General features: G+C 43.5%; 1 protein-coding gene across 4 annotated transcripts in view; it reads right to left on the bottom strand.

The window, feature by feature from the left end:
• Positions 1–16,077, bottom strand: part of LOC115139983 (GTPase-activating protein and VPS9 domain-containing protein 1-like) — a 43,317-nt gene extending 27,240 nt beyond the window's left edge. For all 4 annotated transcript variants that reach the window (XM_029677940.2, XM_065026624.1, XM_029677942.2 and 1 more), the window contains exons 1-7: positions 15,917–16,077; positions 7,142–7,354; positions 6,402–6,669; positions 5,618–6,193; positions 5,406–5,489; positions 5,142–5,276; positions 4,422–4,611 (exon numbers count right to left, since the gene is read on the bottom strand). In XM_029677940.2, coding sequence (XP_029533800.1) covers positions 4,422–4,611; positions 5,142–5,276; positions 5,406–5,489; positions 5,618–6,193; positions 6,402–6,669; positions 7,142–7,326 — 1,438 coding nt within the window. In that variant the 5' untranslated portion in view covers positions 7,327–7,354; positions 15,917–16,077. The remainder of the gene's footprint in view (positions 1–4,421; positions 4,612–5,141; positions 5,277–5,405; positions 5,490–5,617; positions 6,194–6,401; positions 6,670–7,141; positions 7,355–15,916) is intronic.
• Between the last annotated feature and the right edge of the window lie 497 nt (positions 16,078–16,574).

The following is a 16,574-nucleotide window of genomic DNA, read 5'->3' on the forward strand; positions in this document are numbered from 1 at the left end:
ACTAAGTGGGAGCAGGGGACGAGATGTTACTAACTAACAGAGACTCAGTGGGAACAGGGGACGAGATGTTACTAACTAACAGAGACTCAGTGGGAGCAGGGGAAGAGATGTTACTAACTAACAGAGACTCAGTGGGAGCAGGGGACGAGATGTTACTAACTAACAGAGACTCAGTGGGAGCAGGGGAAGAGATGTTACTAACTAACAGAGACTCAGTGGGAGCAGGGGACGAGATGTTACTAACTAACAGAGACTCAGTGGGAGCAGGGGACGAGATGTTACTAACTAACAGAGACTCAGTGGGAGCAGGGGAAGAGATGTTACTAACTAACAGACTCAGTGGGAGCAGGGGAAGAGATGTTACTAACTAACAGAGACTCAGTGGGAGCAGGGGACGAGATGTTACTAACTAACAGAGACTCAGTGGGAGCAGGGGACGAGATGTTACTAACTAACAGAGACTCAGTGGGAGCAGGGGAAGAGATGTTACTAACTAACAGAGACTCAGTGGGAGCAGGGGAAGAGATGTTACTAACTAACAGAGACTCAGTGGGAGCAGGGGACGAGATGTTACTAACTAACAGAGACTCAGTGGGAGCAGGGGAAGAGATGTTACTAACTAACAGAGACTCAGTGGGAGCAGGGGAAGAGATGTTACTAACTAACAGAGACTCAGTGGGAGCAGGGGAAGAGATGTTACTAACTAACAGAGACTCAGTGGGAGCAGGGGAAGAGATGTTACTAACTAACAGAGACTCAGTGGGAGCAGGGGACGAGATGTTACTAACTAACAGAGACTCAGTGGGAGCAGGGGACGAGATGTTACTAACTAACAGAGACACAGTGGGAGCAGGGGACGAGATGTTACTAACTAACAGAGACTCAGTGGGAGCAGGGGAAGAGATGTTACTAACTAACAGACGCAGTGGGAGCAGGGGAAGAGATGTTACTAACTAACAGAGACTCAGTGGGAGCAGGGGACGAGATGTTACTAACTAACAGAGACTCAGTGGGAGCAGGGGACGAGATGTTAATAACTAACAGAGACTCAGTGGGAGCAGGGGACGAGATGTTACTAACTAACAGAGACTCAGTGGGAGCAGGGGACGAGATGTTACTAACTAACAGAGACTCAGTGGGAGCAGGGGACGAGATGTTACTAACTAACAGAGACTCAGTGGGAGCAGGGGAAGAGATGTTACTAACTAACAGAGACTCAGTGGGAGCAGGGGACGAGATGTTACTAACTAACAGAGACTCAATGGAGGACGAGATGTTACTAACTAACAGAGACTCAGTGGGAGCAGGGGAAGAGATGTTACTAACTAACAGAGACTCAGTGGGAGCAGGGGACGAGATGTTACTAACTAACAGAGACACAGTGGGAGCAGGGGACGAGATGTTACTAACTAACAGAGACTCAGTGGGAGCAGGGGAAGAGATGTTACTAACTAACAGACGCAGTGGGAGCAGGGGAAGAGATGTTACTAACTAACAGAGACTCAGTGGGAGCAGGGGAAGAGATGTTACTAACTAACAGAGACTCAGTGGGAGCAGGGGACGAGATGTTACTAACTAACAGAGACTCAGTGGGAGCAGGGGAAGAGATGTTACTAACTAACAGAGACTCAGTGGGAGCAGGGGAAGAGATGTTACTAACTAACAGAGACTCAGTGGGAGCAGGGGAAGAGATGTTACTAACTAACAGAGACTCAGTGGGAGCAGGGGACGAGTTGTTACTAACTGAGACTCAGTGGGAGCAGGGGACGAGATGTTACTAACTAACAGAGACTCAGTGGGAGCAGGGGACGAGATGTTACTAACTAACAGAGACACAGTGGGAGCAGGGGACGAGATGTTACTAACTAACAGAGACTCAGTGGGAGCAGGGGAAGAGATGTTACTAACTAACAGACGCAGTGGGAGCAGGGGAAGAGATGTTACTAACTAACAGAGACTCAGTGGGAGCAGGGGAAGAGATGTTACTAACTAACAGAGACTCAGTGGGAGCAGGGGAAGAGATGTTACTAACTAACAGAGACTCAGTGGGAGCAGGGGAAGAGATGTTACTAACTAACAGAGACTCAGTGGGAGCAGGGGAAGAGATGTTACTAACTAACAGAGACTCAGTGGGAGCAGGGGACGAGATGTTACTAACTAACAGAGACTCAGTGGGAACAGGGGAAGAGATGTTACTAACTAACAGAGACTAAGTGGGAGCAGGGAACGAGATGTTACTAACTAACAGAGACTCAGTGGGAACAGGGGACGAGATGTTACTAACTAACAGAGACTCAGTGGGAGCAGGGGAAGAGATGTTACTAACTAACAGAGACTCAGTGAGAGCAGGGGAAGAGATGTTACTAACTAACAGAGACTCAGTGGGAACAGGGGAAGAGATGTTACTAACTAACAGAGACTCAGTGGGAGCAGGGGAAGAGATGTTACTAACTAACAGAGACTCAGTGGGAGCAGGGGAAGAGATGTTACTAACTAACAGAGACTCAGTGGGAGCAGGGGAAGAGATGTTACTAACTAACAGAGACTCAGTGGGAGCAGGGGACGAGATGTTACTAACTAACAGAGACTCAGTGGGAGCAGGGGAAGAGATGTTACTAACTAACAGACGCAGTGGGAGCAGGGGACGAGATGTTACTAACTAACAGAGACTCAGTGGGAGCAGGGGACGAGATGTTACTAACTAACAGAGACTCAGTGGGAGCAGGGGAAGAGATGTTACTAACTAACAGAGACTCAGTGAGAGCAGGGGAAGAGATGTTACTAACTAACAGACGCAGTGGGAGCAGGGGACGAGATGTTACTAACTAACAGACGCAGTGGGAGCAGGGGACAAGGTGTTACTCTGTAATACTCACTGAGATTCAGGGGGCACAAAAGACAGGGATCGGCTTCAACTATAATAATAATAAAAGCAAAAAGGTAGGCTATACTAACTATAAACAAAAACTCACGTACCTATACACGACTACATACGGACTGCATTGCTTCTTTGTTTACCTGTTAGTTGCTCCCAACCCGTTAGCTGCTCCCAACCTTTCAGTTTTGCATTGTGAAAGAGGTATTGCAGTGAAATGACTCAATTATTAAATCATTCAATCAATCTTTCCTAATAGAGACTGGATATTTAGCTCTGCACTGCTTAGACAACCTGTGCTGTGTAACCCGTCCAGTGTAATAAAGGTCAATGAGTGCATCCAATAAGGTTCACAAATCACAAGTGCATGTCGGACACGGTGAGGCAGCCACACTCCACATCCCAATCAGCACGTGGCATGCATACCATTCTAATGACTGACCTGATTGTGCTCTGGATGGTAATTGTGATACATTGCTTTATGCAGAAGGATCTAAGATCCCAACATCAGCAAAAAAAACACCCCAAAAAAATGTCTGACTTCAATCTTCTCTTTAGCCAAAAGCACGTATCATTAAACATAATAGAATTTACCACGTGAGTGAAAACAAGCAGCAGAGAACCAGGTATAAACCAGGTCAACAAGACTAGAGCACAGGGCAAAGCAGGCATGGTGACAAGAGCACATCTAGCAGCTAGCTCTATCTGGTGGTGAAGCAGTGAGACTGCAGCAGGGACCATGGCTATGAGCATGGCTGGTACTGGGTGTATGTGACTGGCAGTGGCACATGACTAGGTGGCACAAACACGCTTTAGTTCTAGTCAGCCTCACAGGGCTGCCAGGCTACCCACCAAAAGGGGTAACTAATGGAATGTGAGCAGACAGGGTGGTGGTTGTGGAGTCCCAGGAAGTTGCTAACTGTTGTCCTGGGTCGATCACAGGCAGCAAAGGAGGAAAGGAGGAAGAAGGTTGAGGGCAACAGAGAGAATACAGAGCGAGTAGCAAGCAACTGCGTAAAACAGCTTCAAATCGAAACGGTTCACATTTCAGTAGGGCAGCTTAAAGTGGCTTATTTCAAATGGAGGAGGATGTTGTCGAAATCACATTTAACTGATTTATTCCTAATGATGGAGAAGGTATATATTTCTCCATCCATACCAATTAAGAAAGGGTTCATTTATATTTTGTAATTTAATTGGCTTTCATTTGCATAATTGATCTCCAATCTAGAGGCTGCTAATTACCTGTAGAACAGGCCCAGAACCTCATTAGCTTCCTACATAACAGAGGCTTCCTGCAGCCATTACAACTTTAGCTACTTCACCTAGTTATTTATTACCATGAATGAAAGAACCTATAGTAGTACATAAAAAGAATGGTTTCATTGTAATTTCAAACTGAACTCTCCAACTGGTGCAATACTATAACAGGAATAACAAATACTGGAGATAAACCACTTATATCATTATGCAGTATGTATTTCTCTGTCAGAAAGCCACTGGCTGCAGGTCTAAAGTAACAACAGCCGAGGAGGTCGGTAGGTACCTATGTTCCTGTTTTTTTTGTTGGCGGGGGTGGTGGCTGGGGAGAGCTGGGGGGTGTTGGAGGGAGTGAGCTCCAGACTGTTGCTCTTCACCGTGCGGGACTGGGGAACGTTGGCCAGCATGGTCTCCAGGAGCATGTGCTCCTCCTCCCGGAGGTGGTCCCCTGCCATCACACTCCGTACAAAGTCCACCTGAACACCATAGGAGTTAATTACTTAATTTAATACTCTCACATCCTAGTTTCTATGAGGAACCCAATTACCTTTTTACTAAGGCTTTAATAGCTAAGCTGGTGGAGAACTTATGACACGGTTGATAAATGCAGGGCTCTTCTTCACAATCAAACTAAAAGTGGGGCTTGAGACATGCCAACAGAATACAGCTAGGGTAATTATTGATTACCACACTAATGTTATAAGGAAAGGTAACTAAGGGAGGAGCCACAGCACCACAATTCCAGGAGGATGTGGTAATACTTTGTTTCTTGAGTACGCTACGGTAACTCCCAGTCGTTGAGACATAACAGCACCCTCAACAACCTGTGTGAAATGTCTCCTCCCTTTCTGGTCTGACAAGCCTGGGCATGTCAAGTTCACTTCCTGTAACATAGGAACGTTTACTGTTGCCCGTCTAAAACATGTGTACATACTGTTCAAGACTAGGCTAACTACAACATAAGCCACACAAGATTCAGACTAAAACAGTCAGATCAGCAGCGTACCAGGCAGAGGAGCTGACTGTGTGTCATGTACGCCACAGTCCTGCTGAGTCCTTCTAGTAGGTTCATGGAGGACATGGGCGGTGTCTCCACAGCTCTCCCTCCGATTACCACATCCAAGAAGGCAGCTACACAGCTCTGAGGTGACACAACCAGACAGTCAACTTCAATAATAACGCAAGAAGCAAAACATGTATTCAGAATGTAATAAAAGCTACCCCATGGACAAACCGGTTATATATTAAGATGTGTATTTGAGGATCTTACCTTATCGAACTTGGCCAAACTGTTTTTCCTCCGGGGGTCTCCATCATCGTCAGCCATTGCCAACTGCTGAAGAAGCTGCCCTACCTACAGGACAAAGATAATGATTAGAATGCATAAAGGGGAAAGGTGACAATATTTGATCGTAAGCGGTCAATGTCCAGGCATGGATAAGAATAGTGTGGATGTATGAGTCTGTTGGGTTGTCCACTGACCTGCATGAGGTTGAAGCGAGCCACCTCGTTGATAGGGGCGTCTGAGATGATGCCGTACTGCTCAGGGTTGACTATGGCTGGGCAGATGAAGCAGGTGAGCAGCAGGTCCGTGCACATGGTCCGCACCTCACCCACCTCCAGCCGTTCCACGCACGATAGCGTCTTGTACATCTGAGACACTATCCAGCGCAGGTTGTGGGGGAAGCAGTAGGTGTTCTGCTTCAGGTAGCCAATGAACTTGTTGACCAGGGTCACCAGCTTGGCCTCGTTGGCTTCCACGGCAGCTGCCACCTTCTGTCTGTAGCCCTCCGAGCCCTTCTCCCCAAACAGGCGCTCCTGCTGGGCCGGCGTGAAGCGCTCCGTCACCTTGGAGGGGTCCGTCTCCAGGTGGTCCTCGTCCTCCACCAGCAGCTGCATGATGGGCTCGTGGAGGGTGGCGGTAAGGAAAAGCTTGGCCGAGTACAGCCCCTCGGAGAAGAGCTTGAAGAGGATGCTGAAGGCACACGTGCCCCGCCGCAGCAGCCGCCGAGGGTTGTCGCTCTCCTTCAGCTCAAACTCCACCAAGTAGCGGAGGACCTGGAATTGATAGAAACAGTAGCACCATTACCATTAGATTTAGCAGTACAGAGGTTAGAAATGGCCTCATCACACTACCTATGAGGACAGGTAATAGTGGTAAATAAGAGGTGGCTGCTGTGCATTTGATGAGTGCATGTGGCTATTGGCTGTGTGTTTATAGTACAAGTGTCTAGATCATAGATCAGAAGATGTCCGGGCAGCTCACCTGCAGCAGGTAGCGCTCATCCTCCTGCATGATACAGTTACCGTAGAGGGAGGTGAAGACCGTGTAAATGACCCCCTGTGTGTGCTCCTGGTTCAGCCTCTCCCCAGCCACCAGGCAGGAGGCCAACAGCCGAGGGTTCTCGCGCACCCGACCCAGGAACTCCCCATAGATGCTCTCCTGAAAGCCCAGAGTCTTGTAGCCGTCCAGGAACTGCGTGTCCTCCAGCACTTTGGCATGTTGGCAGCATTCGGCCGGGGAAGCCTCAGCACTGTAGGACAGGGAGCTTTAATTACTACGAGAGGAGAAAGATCCACAAACCAGTGGCTGGAAATGGGAAACAGTGAGCAACAGAGAGCTGTTGATTACTGATTGGAGTGACATGCTTGTATGACATGCTTGCTGATCACAGGACTCCTCTGATTCCTTGCTATTTCCCTTTTGGGCTGCTAATCTACATAGTGCTCGGCTGGCTCTGACACGCACCGTGTTTGGCAGGATTTACAACAAACAACATCATCACATCAGGAAGATAAGACAGTTTAATACAGTGGGATCCTACTTTAGGACCACTAAGTTACTAGTTCACTAAAGGTCACACTGCCGAATGCAAACAAGTGGAGGACAACTCAAAATGTATTTTTATAATGGCGAGTTCCTATTAGAACTGTTTCTATTCTCCAATTGGATCAATCTCGTTGAAATGCCCTGGTAAGACCAGCTCTGGGGGGCCCCATGCTGACCTGGTGAGAATGAGCCGGTCGAGGTTGATCCTCTGCTGTTTGGTGATCCAGGCAGCACGGTACAGCCTCTCAGCAGTCTTCAGCACGTCCCCGTTGAGCCGTTGGATCAGCTGCTTCTCTGAAGCCACATACAGCCGCTCCTGCTTCAGGTGGTGGGCCAGAGTGTGGATGTCTGGCTTCACCATCTTTACCAGCTCACTCAGAGGCTAAAGACTGCAGAAGAGTGAGAGAAGAGGGAGATCAGTGACACTGGGGGATAAATGGTAACGAGGATGGTAATGACATTGTTGGCGAGAGAATGAGTACTGGACAGTCAGGACAGAGCACAAGTTGAAAGTTTACATACACTTAGGTTGGAGTCATTAAAACTCGTTTTTCAACCACTCCACAAATTTCTTGTTAACAAACTATAGTTTTGGCAAGTCAGTTAGGACATCTACTTTATGCACGACAAGTAATTTTTCCAACAACTGTTTACAGAGATTATTTCACTTACAATTCACTGTATCACAATTCCAGTGGGTCAGAAGTTTACATACACTAAGTTGACTTTGTCTTTAAACAGCTTGGAAAATTCCATAAAAAGATGTCATGGCTTTAGAAGCTTCTGATAGGCTAATTGACAATTTGAGTCAATTGGACGTGTACCTGTGGATGTATTTCAAGGCCTACCTTCAAACTCAGTGCCTCTGCTTGACATTATGGGAAAATCAAAAGAAATCAGCCAAGACTTCAGAAAAAAAATTGAAGACCTCCACAAGTCTGGTTCATCCTTGGGAGCAATTTCCAAACGCCTGAAGGTACCACAATCAACAGTACAAACAATAGTACGCAAGTATAAACTAGAGGATTATGACTAACGCCGATACCGATTGGAAGACCAAAAAATGCTGATACCGATTAATTGGACAATTAAAAAAATATATATATGACAATTACAACAATACTGAATGAACACTTAATATAATACATAAATAAACATCTATTTAGTCTCAAATAAATAATGAAACATGTTCATCTTGGTTTAAATAATGCAAAAACACAGTGTTGGAGAAGAAAGTAAAAGTGCAACATATGCCATGTAAAAAAGCTAACGTTTAAGTTCCTTGCTCAGAACATGAGAACATATAAAAGCTGGTGGTTCCTTTTAACATGAGTCTTCAATATTCCCAGGAAATAAGTTTTAGGTTGTAGTTATTATCGGACTATTTCTCTCTATACCATTTGTATTTCATATACCTTTGACTATTGGATGTTCTTATAGGCACAATAGAATTGCCAGCCTAATCTCGGGAGTTGATAGGCTTGAAGTCAAACAGCGCTGTGCTTCAAGCATTGCCAAGTGCTGCTGGCAAACGCAGGAAAGTGCTGTTTGAATGAATGCTTACGAGCCTGCTGCTGCCTACCACCGCTCAGACAGACTGCTCTATCAAATCATAGACTTAATTATAATAAACACACAGAAATACGAGCCTTTAGTCATTAATATGGTAAAATCCAGAAACAATCATTTAGAAAAACAAAACATTTACTCTTTCAGTGAAATACCGAACCATTACGTATTTTATCGAACGGGTGGCATCCACAAGTCTAAATATTGCTGTTACATTGCACAACCTTCAATGTCATAATTATGTAAAATTCCGGCAAATTAATTACGGTCTTTGTTAGGAAGAAATGGTCTTCACACACAGTTTGCAACGAGCCAGGCGGCCCAAACTGCTGCATATACCCTGACTCTGCTTGCACAGAACACAAGAGAAGTGACACAATTTGTTAATATTGCCTGCTAACATGAATTTCTTTTAACTAAATATGCAGGTTTAACCTCTTGGATTTAGGGGGCGCTATTTTAATTTTTGGATGAAAAACGTTCCCGTTTTAAACAAGATATTTTGTCACGAAAAGATACTCGACTATGCATATAATTGACAGCTTTGGAAAGAAGAGACTCTGACGTTTCCAAAACTGCAAAGATATTGTCTATGAGTACCACAGAACTGATGCTACAGGCATAACCCAGATAAAAATCCAACCAGGAAGTGCCGCATTTTTTGAAACCGCCTCATGCCAATGACTCCTTATATGGCTGTGAATGAGCTACGAATGAGCCTACGTTTCCCACGTTTTCCCCAAGGAGTCTACAGCATTGTGACGTCTTTTTAGGCATTTCCATTGAAGAATGGCTGTAAGGGACCATATATAGCATGTGGTCACATGGTGTCTCGCGCAGAAAATCTCGCGTAAAATACTGAGGTAGCCATTTTTCCCAATCGCTTCTTATGAGAAACCAATTGCCTCGACGGATATATTATCGAATATATATGTTAAAAACACCTTGAGGATGGATCCTAAACAACGTTTGCCGTGTTTCTGTCGATATTATGGAGCAAATTTGGAAAAAAGTTTGGTGTTATAGTTGCAGCATTTTCCGGTCGATTTCTCAGCCAAGCATGATGAAGAAACGGGAGCTTTTTCGCCTACAAAAATAATATTTTTGGAAAAAAGGAACATTTGCTATCTAACTGGGAGTCTCCTGAGTGAAAGCATCTGAAGTTCTTCAAAGGTAAATGATTTAATTTGGTTGCTTTTCTTATTTTCGTGAAAATGTTGCCTGCTGCCAGCAGAGCCTAGCATAGCATTATGCCATGATAAACTTACACAAATAATTGTCTAGTGTTGGCTATAACGCATATTTTGAAAATCTGAGATGGCAGTGTTATTAACAAAAGGCTAAGCTTGTGTTTGAATATATTTATTTCATTTGCGATTTTCATGAATAGGAAAAGTTTATGTCCGCTGCGTTATGCTAATGCATTTGAGGCTATGATTACGCTCCCGGATACGGGTTTGCTCGTCGCAAGAGGTTAAAATAATATATACTTATGTATTGATTTTAAGAAAGGCATTGATGTTTATGGTTAGGTACATTGGTGCAACGACAGTACTTTTTCGCAAATGCGCTTGTTAAATCATCACCCGTTTGGCGAAGTAGGCTGTGATTCGATGATAAATTACCGCATTGATTATTTGCAACGCAGGACAAGCTAGTTAAATTAGTAATATCAACCATGTGTAGTTAACTAGTGATTATGTTAAGATTGACTTTTGTATAAGTTTAATGCTAGCTAGCAACTTAGCTTGGCTCCTTGCTGCACTCGCGTAACAGGAGGTCAGCCTGTCACACAGTCTCCTCGTGGAGTGCAATGTAATCAGCAGTAATCAGCGTCCAAAAACGCTGATTACCGATTGTTATGAAAACTTGAAAATCGGCCCTATTATTATTATTATTTTATTTTTTTAAATCGGCCATGCCGACCTCTAGTATAAACACCATGGGACCACGCAGACTTCATACCGCTCAGGAAGGAGAGGTGTTCTGTCTCCTAGAGATGAACGTACTTTGGTGCAAAAAAGTGCAAATCAATCCCAGAACAACAGCAAAGGACCTTGTGAAGATGCTGGAGGAAACCATTACAAAAGTACCTAATATCCACAGTAAAACGAGTCCTATATCAACATAACCTGAAAGGCAGCTCAGCAAGGAAGAAGTCACTGCTCCAAAACCGCCATAAAAAAGCCAGACTACGGTTTGCAACTGCACATAGGGACAAAGATCGTACTTTTTGGAGAATTGTCCTCTGGTCTGATAAAACAAATATAGAACTGTTTGGCCATAATGACCATCATTATGTTTGGAGGAAAAATGGGGAGACTTGCAAGTCGAAGTACACCATCCAACCGTGATTCACGGGAGTGGCAGCATCATGTTGTGGGGGTGCTTTGCTGCAGGAGGGACTGGTGCACTTCACAAAATAGATGGCTTCATGAGGGAGGAAAATTATGTGGATATATTGAAGCAACATCTCAAGACATCAGTTAAAGCTTGGTCGAAAATGGGTCTTCCAAATGGACAATGACCCCAAGCAAAGTTATGGCAAAATGGCTTAAGGACAACAAAGTCAGGGTATTGGAATGGCCATCACAAAGATTAGAACACTAGTGGGCAGAACTGATAAAGTGTGTGTGAGCAACGAGGTCTAGAAACCTGAGTCAGTTATACCAGCTCTGTCAGGAGGAATGGGCCGGAATTCACCCAAGTTATTGTGGGAAGCTTGTGGATGGCTACCTGAAACGTATGACCCAAGTTAAACAATTTAAAGGCAATGCTACCAAATACTAATTTAGTGTATGTAAACTTCTGATCCACTTGGAATGTGATGAAAGAAATAAAAGCTGAAATAAATCACTCTGCTATTATTGACATTTCACATTCTTAAAATAAAGTAGTCATCCTAACTGACCTAAAACAGGGTATTTTGACTAGGATTAAATGTCAGGAATTGTGAAAATCTGAGTTTAAATGTATTTGGCTAAGATGTATGTAAACTTCCAACTTTAACTGTACATGCAGGGTAGTTTGGAGTAGATTTACAAGTGAGGACAATGGATCATTTTTATTTCTCAGAGTGGAATCCTGAGGAAGAGCAGGAAAGGCCATGTTGGCAGAATCCTAGCTCACACACTGACAGAGGAAGTAGACTGTCAGTAGTCAAGAGAAGGCAGAAACACTAGTTCTATTGGTTAAGATTGACAGTGGGATGGGGAGGCTTTTAAACAATAGCAAGTCCATACTCTCGCTCATACAAGCATCTGGTAGCATTATTCACAGCACGAGTGTATATGCAAATCATATTAGTCTCCCTTTCCTTCACACACAAACCAGACAAAATGCATGAAATTTAAATGACTTCCTAGAGCATTCTTTGACACAAGGTTCTTTGTGGATGGCTGCTACCAAGGAAAACAGACAAGATTGTGAGGCTCGGAGGCCTGTGAAAACAGCCCAGAGAACCCTGCCTCAGAGCTTTCACACAACTACAAAGGCGTGTGAGGCATGAATATTTTGATGAGGCTTAGAAGCGTTTTCTTAACCATGTCATGCCAGATAAGAAAGGTTAATCATGGGTTATACACAAAGTGTGTTCCTTTAGTAGGCTAAATCCAATGATGGACTGGCCACTGTGGAGTTCTGGAACCATGAAGACACTGGGGGATCTCGGGTTTAAAAAAAAAAGAAAGTCTGTCAAACACTTACTTAAGGCTAATCAATTGATTAATGACCAACCTAGTGTACCAGTCCAAGAGAATACGCATGTGCCGTAGGCTCTTGAAAGAGTAGACTACATTTGTCACAGTCCTGTGTGGAAGTAAAGGGTGTAGGCCTAGGGCCGACACACAGGTGATACTGTAGGACCTGTGGCCTGGTACAGGTAAAGCAGTTTCTGAGTTGAATATTTGTTGAGTAGACCTACCTAATGAGTAAGTAATGGAAAAGGACGGGGGAACTCAAAAGCAGAAGAAAAACCACTGTAGGTGGTGTGAAAAGGCACAGGCGCGGGTGTGCGAGAGAATGACGGTAGTTAGTGGTGGTAGTTAGTGGTAGGTACGCTAGAAATAGAATTCAGTCCAAAGCCATCTCTCCCAACATTACGTACATGATGCTTAGGCTCAGAACAAGGAATCATTGTGAAGCAAACCATCTCGAAAAGAAAACTGAAAAGCACCTCAACCAATGATGCAGCTCACCACACGGCACATTTATGGAGGTGTTTGGAACACAGCCCAAACATTCCCTCAGTTGAACATGCAACACAAGCCAACAGAACAAAGTGCTTTTTATAGACACACAGAAAGGAATCACTTTCTAAAGACACTCGAAACTCAAACACAAAGTTCCCTTTTCACTTCCCCTCAACATGAGATCAAATAGGACTGTTTGCATTAGCAGGTTAACGACTCCAGTTGTATTATCTGTGGTACGCCACGCCACTGCCTAGCCTAACAGCTAAGCAGCAGCTTCAAGGGCTGTGTCCCTTTGAAATTCGTCAGGCCTTCTTCCGTTGGACTGCAGACATTTTACCAGCTCCTGTGTGCAATGGTTTGGGGTGCACGCTGCACCTCCCAACAATCACCTCTCAGAAGGAGCTCACACAGCACAAAGAGACATGGCAAAACTCTACCCAACCAATTCCAACAATCCAGCCCCACCACATCCAACTGATGATATTTGGTCTTAGATCATTAAGAAAATACAAATATGAAACTGAAACCAGGGTAAGCAGGGTAGCTGAAAGTGAGGTAGTGGTGGTGGTAATAAAACAGCCTAAAGTACTTCAGTCAGAACAAGGATCTGAGAAATTATTCACTAGGCTACATCACCGAAGCTCAGGAATAGTGGGTGTCGGACAGCACAATATAAATGTGAATAAGAGACCCTTGTCTCTTTCATGCGTGAGTTCCCCACAGACATTGTTTGTCACATCTAGTAGGCCTACCATATGCCTGTCCTACAACTACTGTGTAGGAACAAGTTTTTTGTTTGTTTTTTTAAAGACCTGCCACATACTTTTGTATATGTGTTATACAGTGTAGTGTATGTGGATACTCCTTCAAATAAGTGGATTTGGCTATTTCAGCCAAACACGTTGCTGACAGGTGTATTCAATCGAGCACACAGCCATGCAATCTCCAGAGACAAACATTGACAGTAGAATGTAGAGGTCGACTGATTAATCGGGCCTGTCCGATTAATTAGGGCCGATTTCAAGTTTTCATAACAAATCGATAATCTGCATTTTTGGATGCCGATTATAGCCGATTACATCGCATTCCACGAAGAAACTGCGTGACAGGCTGACCACCTGTTACGCGAGTGCAGCAAAGAGCCAAGGTAAGTTGCTAGATAGCATTAAACTTATCTTAGAAAAAACAATCAATCTTCACATAATCACTAGTTAACTACACATGGTTGATGATATTACTAGGTTAACTAGCTTGTCCAGCATTGCATATAATCAATTTATCATCGAATCACAGCCTACTTCGTCAAAAGGGTGATGATTTAGCAAAAGCACAATCGTTGCATGATTGTACATGACCATAAACATCAATGCCTTTCTTAAAATCAATACACAGAAGTATAATTTTTTAAACCTGCATATTTAGTTAAAATAAATTCATGTTAGCAGGCAATATTAACTAGGGAGTCAGTATGGCTCATCAGGCATCAAGCTTGAATGTTCAATCAAAGCTCTATTTAAATCCAGACATAGGCATATTTGTATGCTTTATAATGCTTTTGAATGACACTTCTGGTTTTGGCGGGAAATAATGTGTTACTCGGGAGAAAAAGGATTTATTCTCGGGGTTGAAACATTTGTAAAATACTGGAAAAAATAACCCTAGTGATATCATCAATGCCTACAACCTTGGGTTAGGCAATCAGATCCCAGGGATAACAAATTAGTAAACGTTTCCTCTTACACAACCATACCAAAAAGGAGGGCATTCTGTAGGTCAAAGCAGTGCAATATCTACAAAGGCTTTAAGTTCAGAGGTGGGAGCAAATGGGTAGCTTCCAAATATAAGGAAAGGAGAAATTCTGTATGCCTAAAATCAACACCTTCACTGAGATGTCTGCTCAAAATCTTATTTTGCTAAATGTAGACCAAATGCTGCCTGCCAGGAAGACAAAGCCTGACAGCGCACTCCTACGCTGAATGAGACATCCTGATCCTCTGCTCTGGAGCGTTCAACATCCTAACTCCTGACCTTGCCAAAACAAAGACTTCAACACGGAACAACACGACTAGTACTCCAGGGGCAAAGTCAGTTGATATTCAAAGGAACCTGAATGATATCCCATGTCTGGTAGATCACTATAACTCAAGAATTTAACAAATTTAAAAAGCTAGGAGCACACTCTTCATTTGTGTGATTGAGATGTATTCATGTTTTGGCTCTAACAATTAGCCTAATCAAAAAGTAAAGTGCATTCCTTAAATCAACGTAAATTATTGTGACCATTCTGTTTTGAAAACCTTTTGAGCCCCGCTTGATACACACACACACACCTGAAGTTCTCTATGGTTCATCATACTACCCTAGTCATGGATAGTCACGGCCCCTGCACTGGGTGGGGCTCAATTCTACACCTAATGTAGGGGATCAGGTGGGTAGGGAGAGGCGACCGCCGTTCGCTGGCCAGTTAATTATTCCAACAACAATTTAGTCATTTTCAGGGCCCCAGCCTTGTCTTGTTCACTTTTGCAACAGTCGACATCTTGCGGAATTGTTAGTTTAACTAGCTAGTTAGCTAACTAACGTTAGTTACTAATACTAGTTCATGTGTCACCGTCGGCCTCTGTTGTAAACAGTTAGCTAGCTTCCTTTCATCATACTGGCATACGTTAACAGTGAAATGCTAGCAATCTAGCTAACGTTAGTTAGAAAACTTGCTATTATAGGCGCATTGGATAGCTATCTAGCAAACTACCTAATTATCTAACTAACGTTAACACTAACAGGTCGCTATAGCGTAGTTAGCTAGGTGCCTAGGTACTAGTTTACAATCAAAATGGTTAACTAGTTATCACAGAGAGCATAGCTAACGTTACTGTACTTAGCTAGCTATCAACAACGGTAACCGTTAACTAGCTTACTAGCTCGTTGGTTAAGTAACGTTAGCTATTGACCTAGCCAACTTGAAATGTTGCAACACTGTTACTAGCCAAACATCGAGATACGATGGGATACCTTTCTAGGGATATGTCAATGTTGCCCGGGTAGGCCAGGCTGGCCAATTGTGGAAGAAAATAGCGTTCAATCACGGAGGACATCCAAGAAGTAGCTAGCTAACGTTAGCAGAAGAAGGCCAGCGATGAAAACAGAACTAGCTAACGCGTTAGCTATAACACGAATTCAATGACTTACCAAACAAGTTGTTGATAGTATACCAGTTCTTTATGGAATCCCTATAACCGTGAAATAATGTCAGTGTCTGACCAGTTAAATCGCTAGATATGTCTATTCCAGACCGTTCCTGATCTCCCCTTTCCCTCAGCGCGCTAGCTCAGTCAGCTGTCATCTGCTGTCATCACGAGTAGGCGCGCTCCACCCGCATGCGCGCTGGGCCACTGAGATTTTAGTAAATATCTCAACCTGGAATAGTTTCGTGAGTTTTCTGTTTTTACATTTAATAAGAGCTAAGTAAGAGCTTGTTTATGAATGTCGTCTGTAGTGGACTTCAGGATGCTAAACTAGGTTTTCTTACTTACTGTACACATTTACGGTCATTTAAAACAAATATCACATTTACTAATAATCGATTCCTCTACATACACATACAGTTAAAAAAATACACAAATAAAAACAAAAACACTTATGTAAAACATATACACAGTACCAGTCAAAACTTTGGACACACCTACTCATTCCATGTGTTTTCTTTATTTTTTTTACTATTTTCTACATTGTATAATAATGGTGAAGACATTACAGCTATGAAATAACACATATGGAATCATGTAGTAACCAAAAAAGTGTTAAACAAATCAAAATATATTTCATATTTGAGATTCTTCAAAGTGGC

Source organism: Oncorhynchus nerka, linkage group LG13 (genome assembly GCF_034236695.1).
Source record: "Oncorhynchus nerka isolate Pitt River linkage group LG13, Oner_Uvic_2.0, whole genome shotgun sequence".
Classification (NCBI taxonomy): Eukaryota; Metazoa; Chordata; class Actinopteri; order Salmoniformes; family Salmonidae; genus Oncorhynchus; species Oncorhynchus nerka.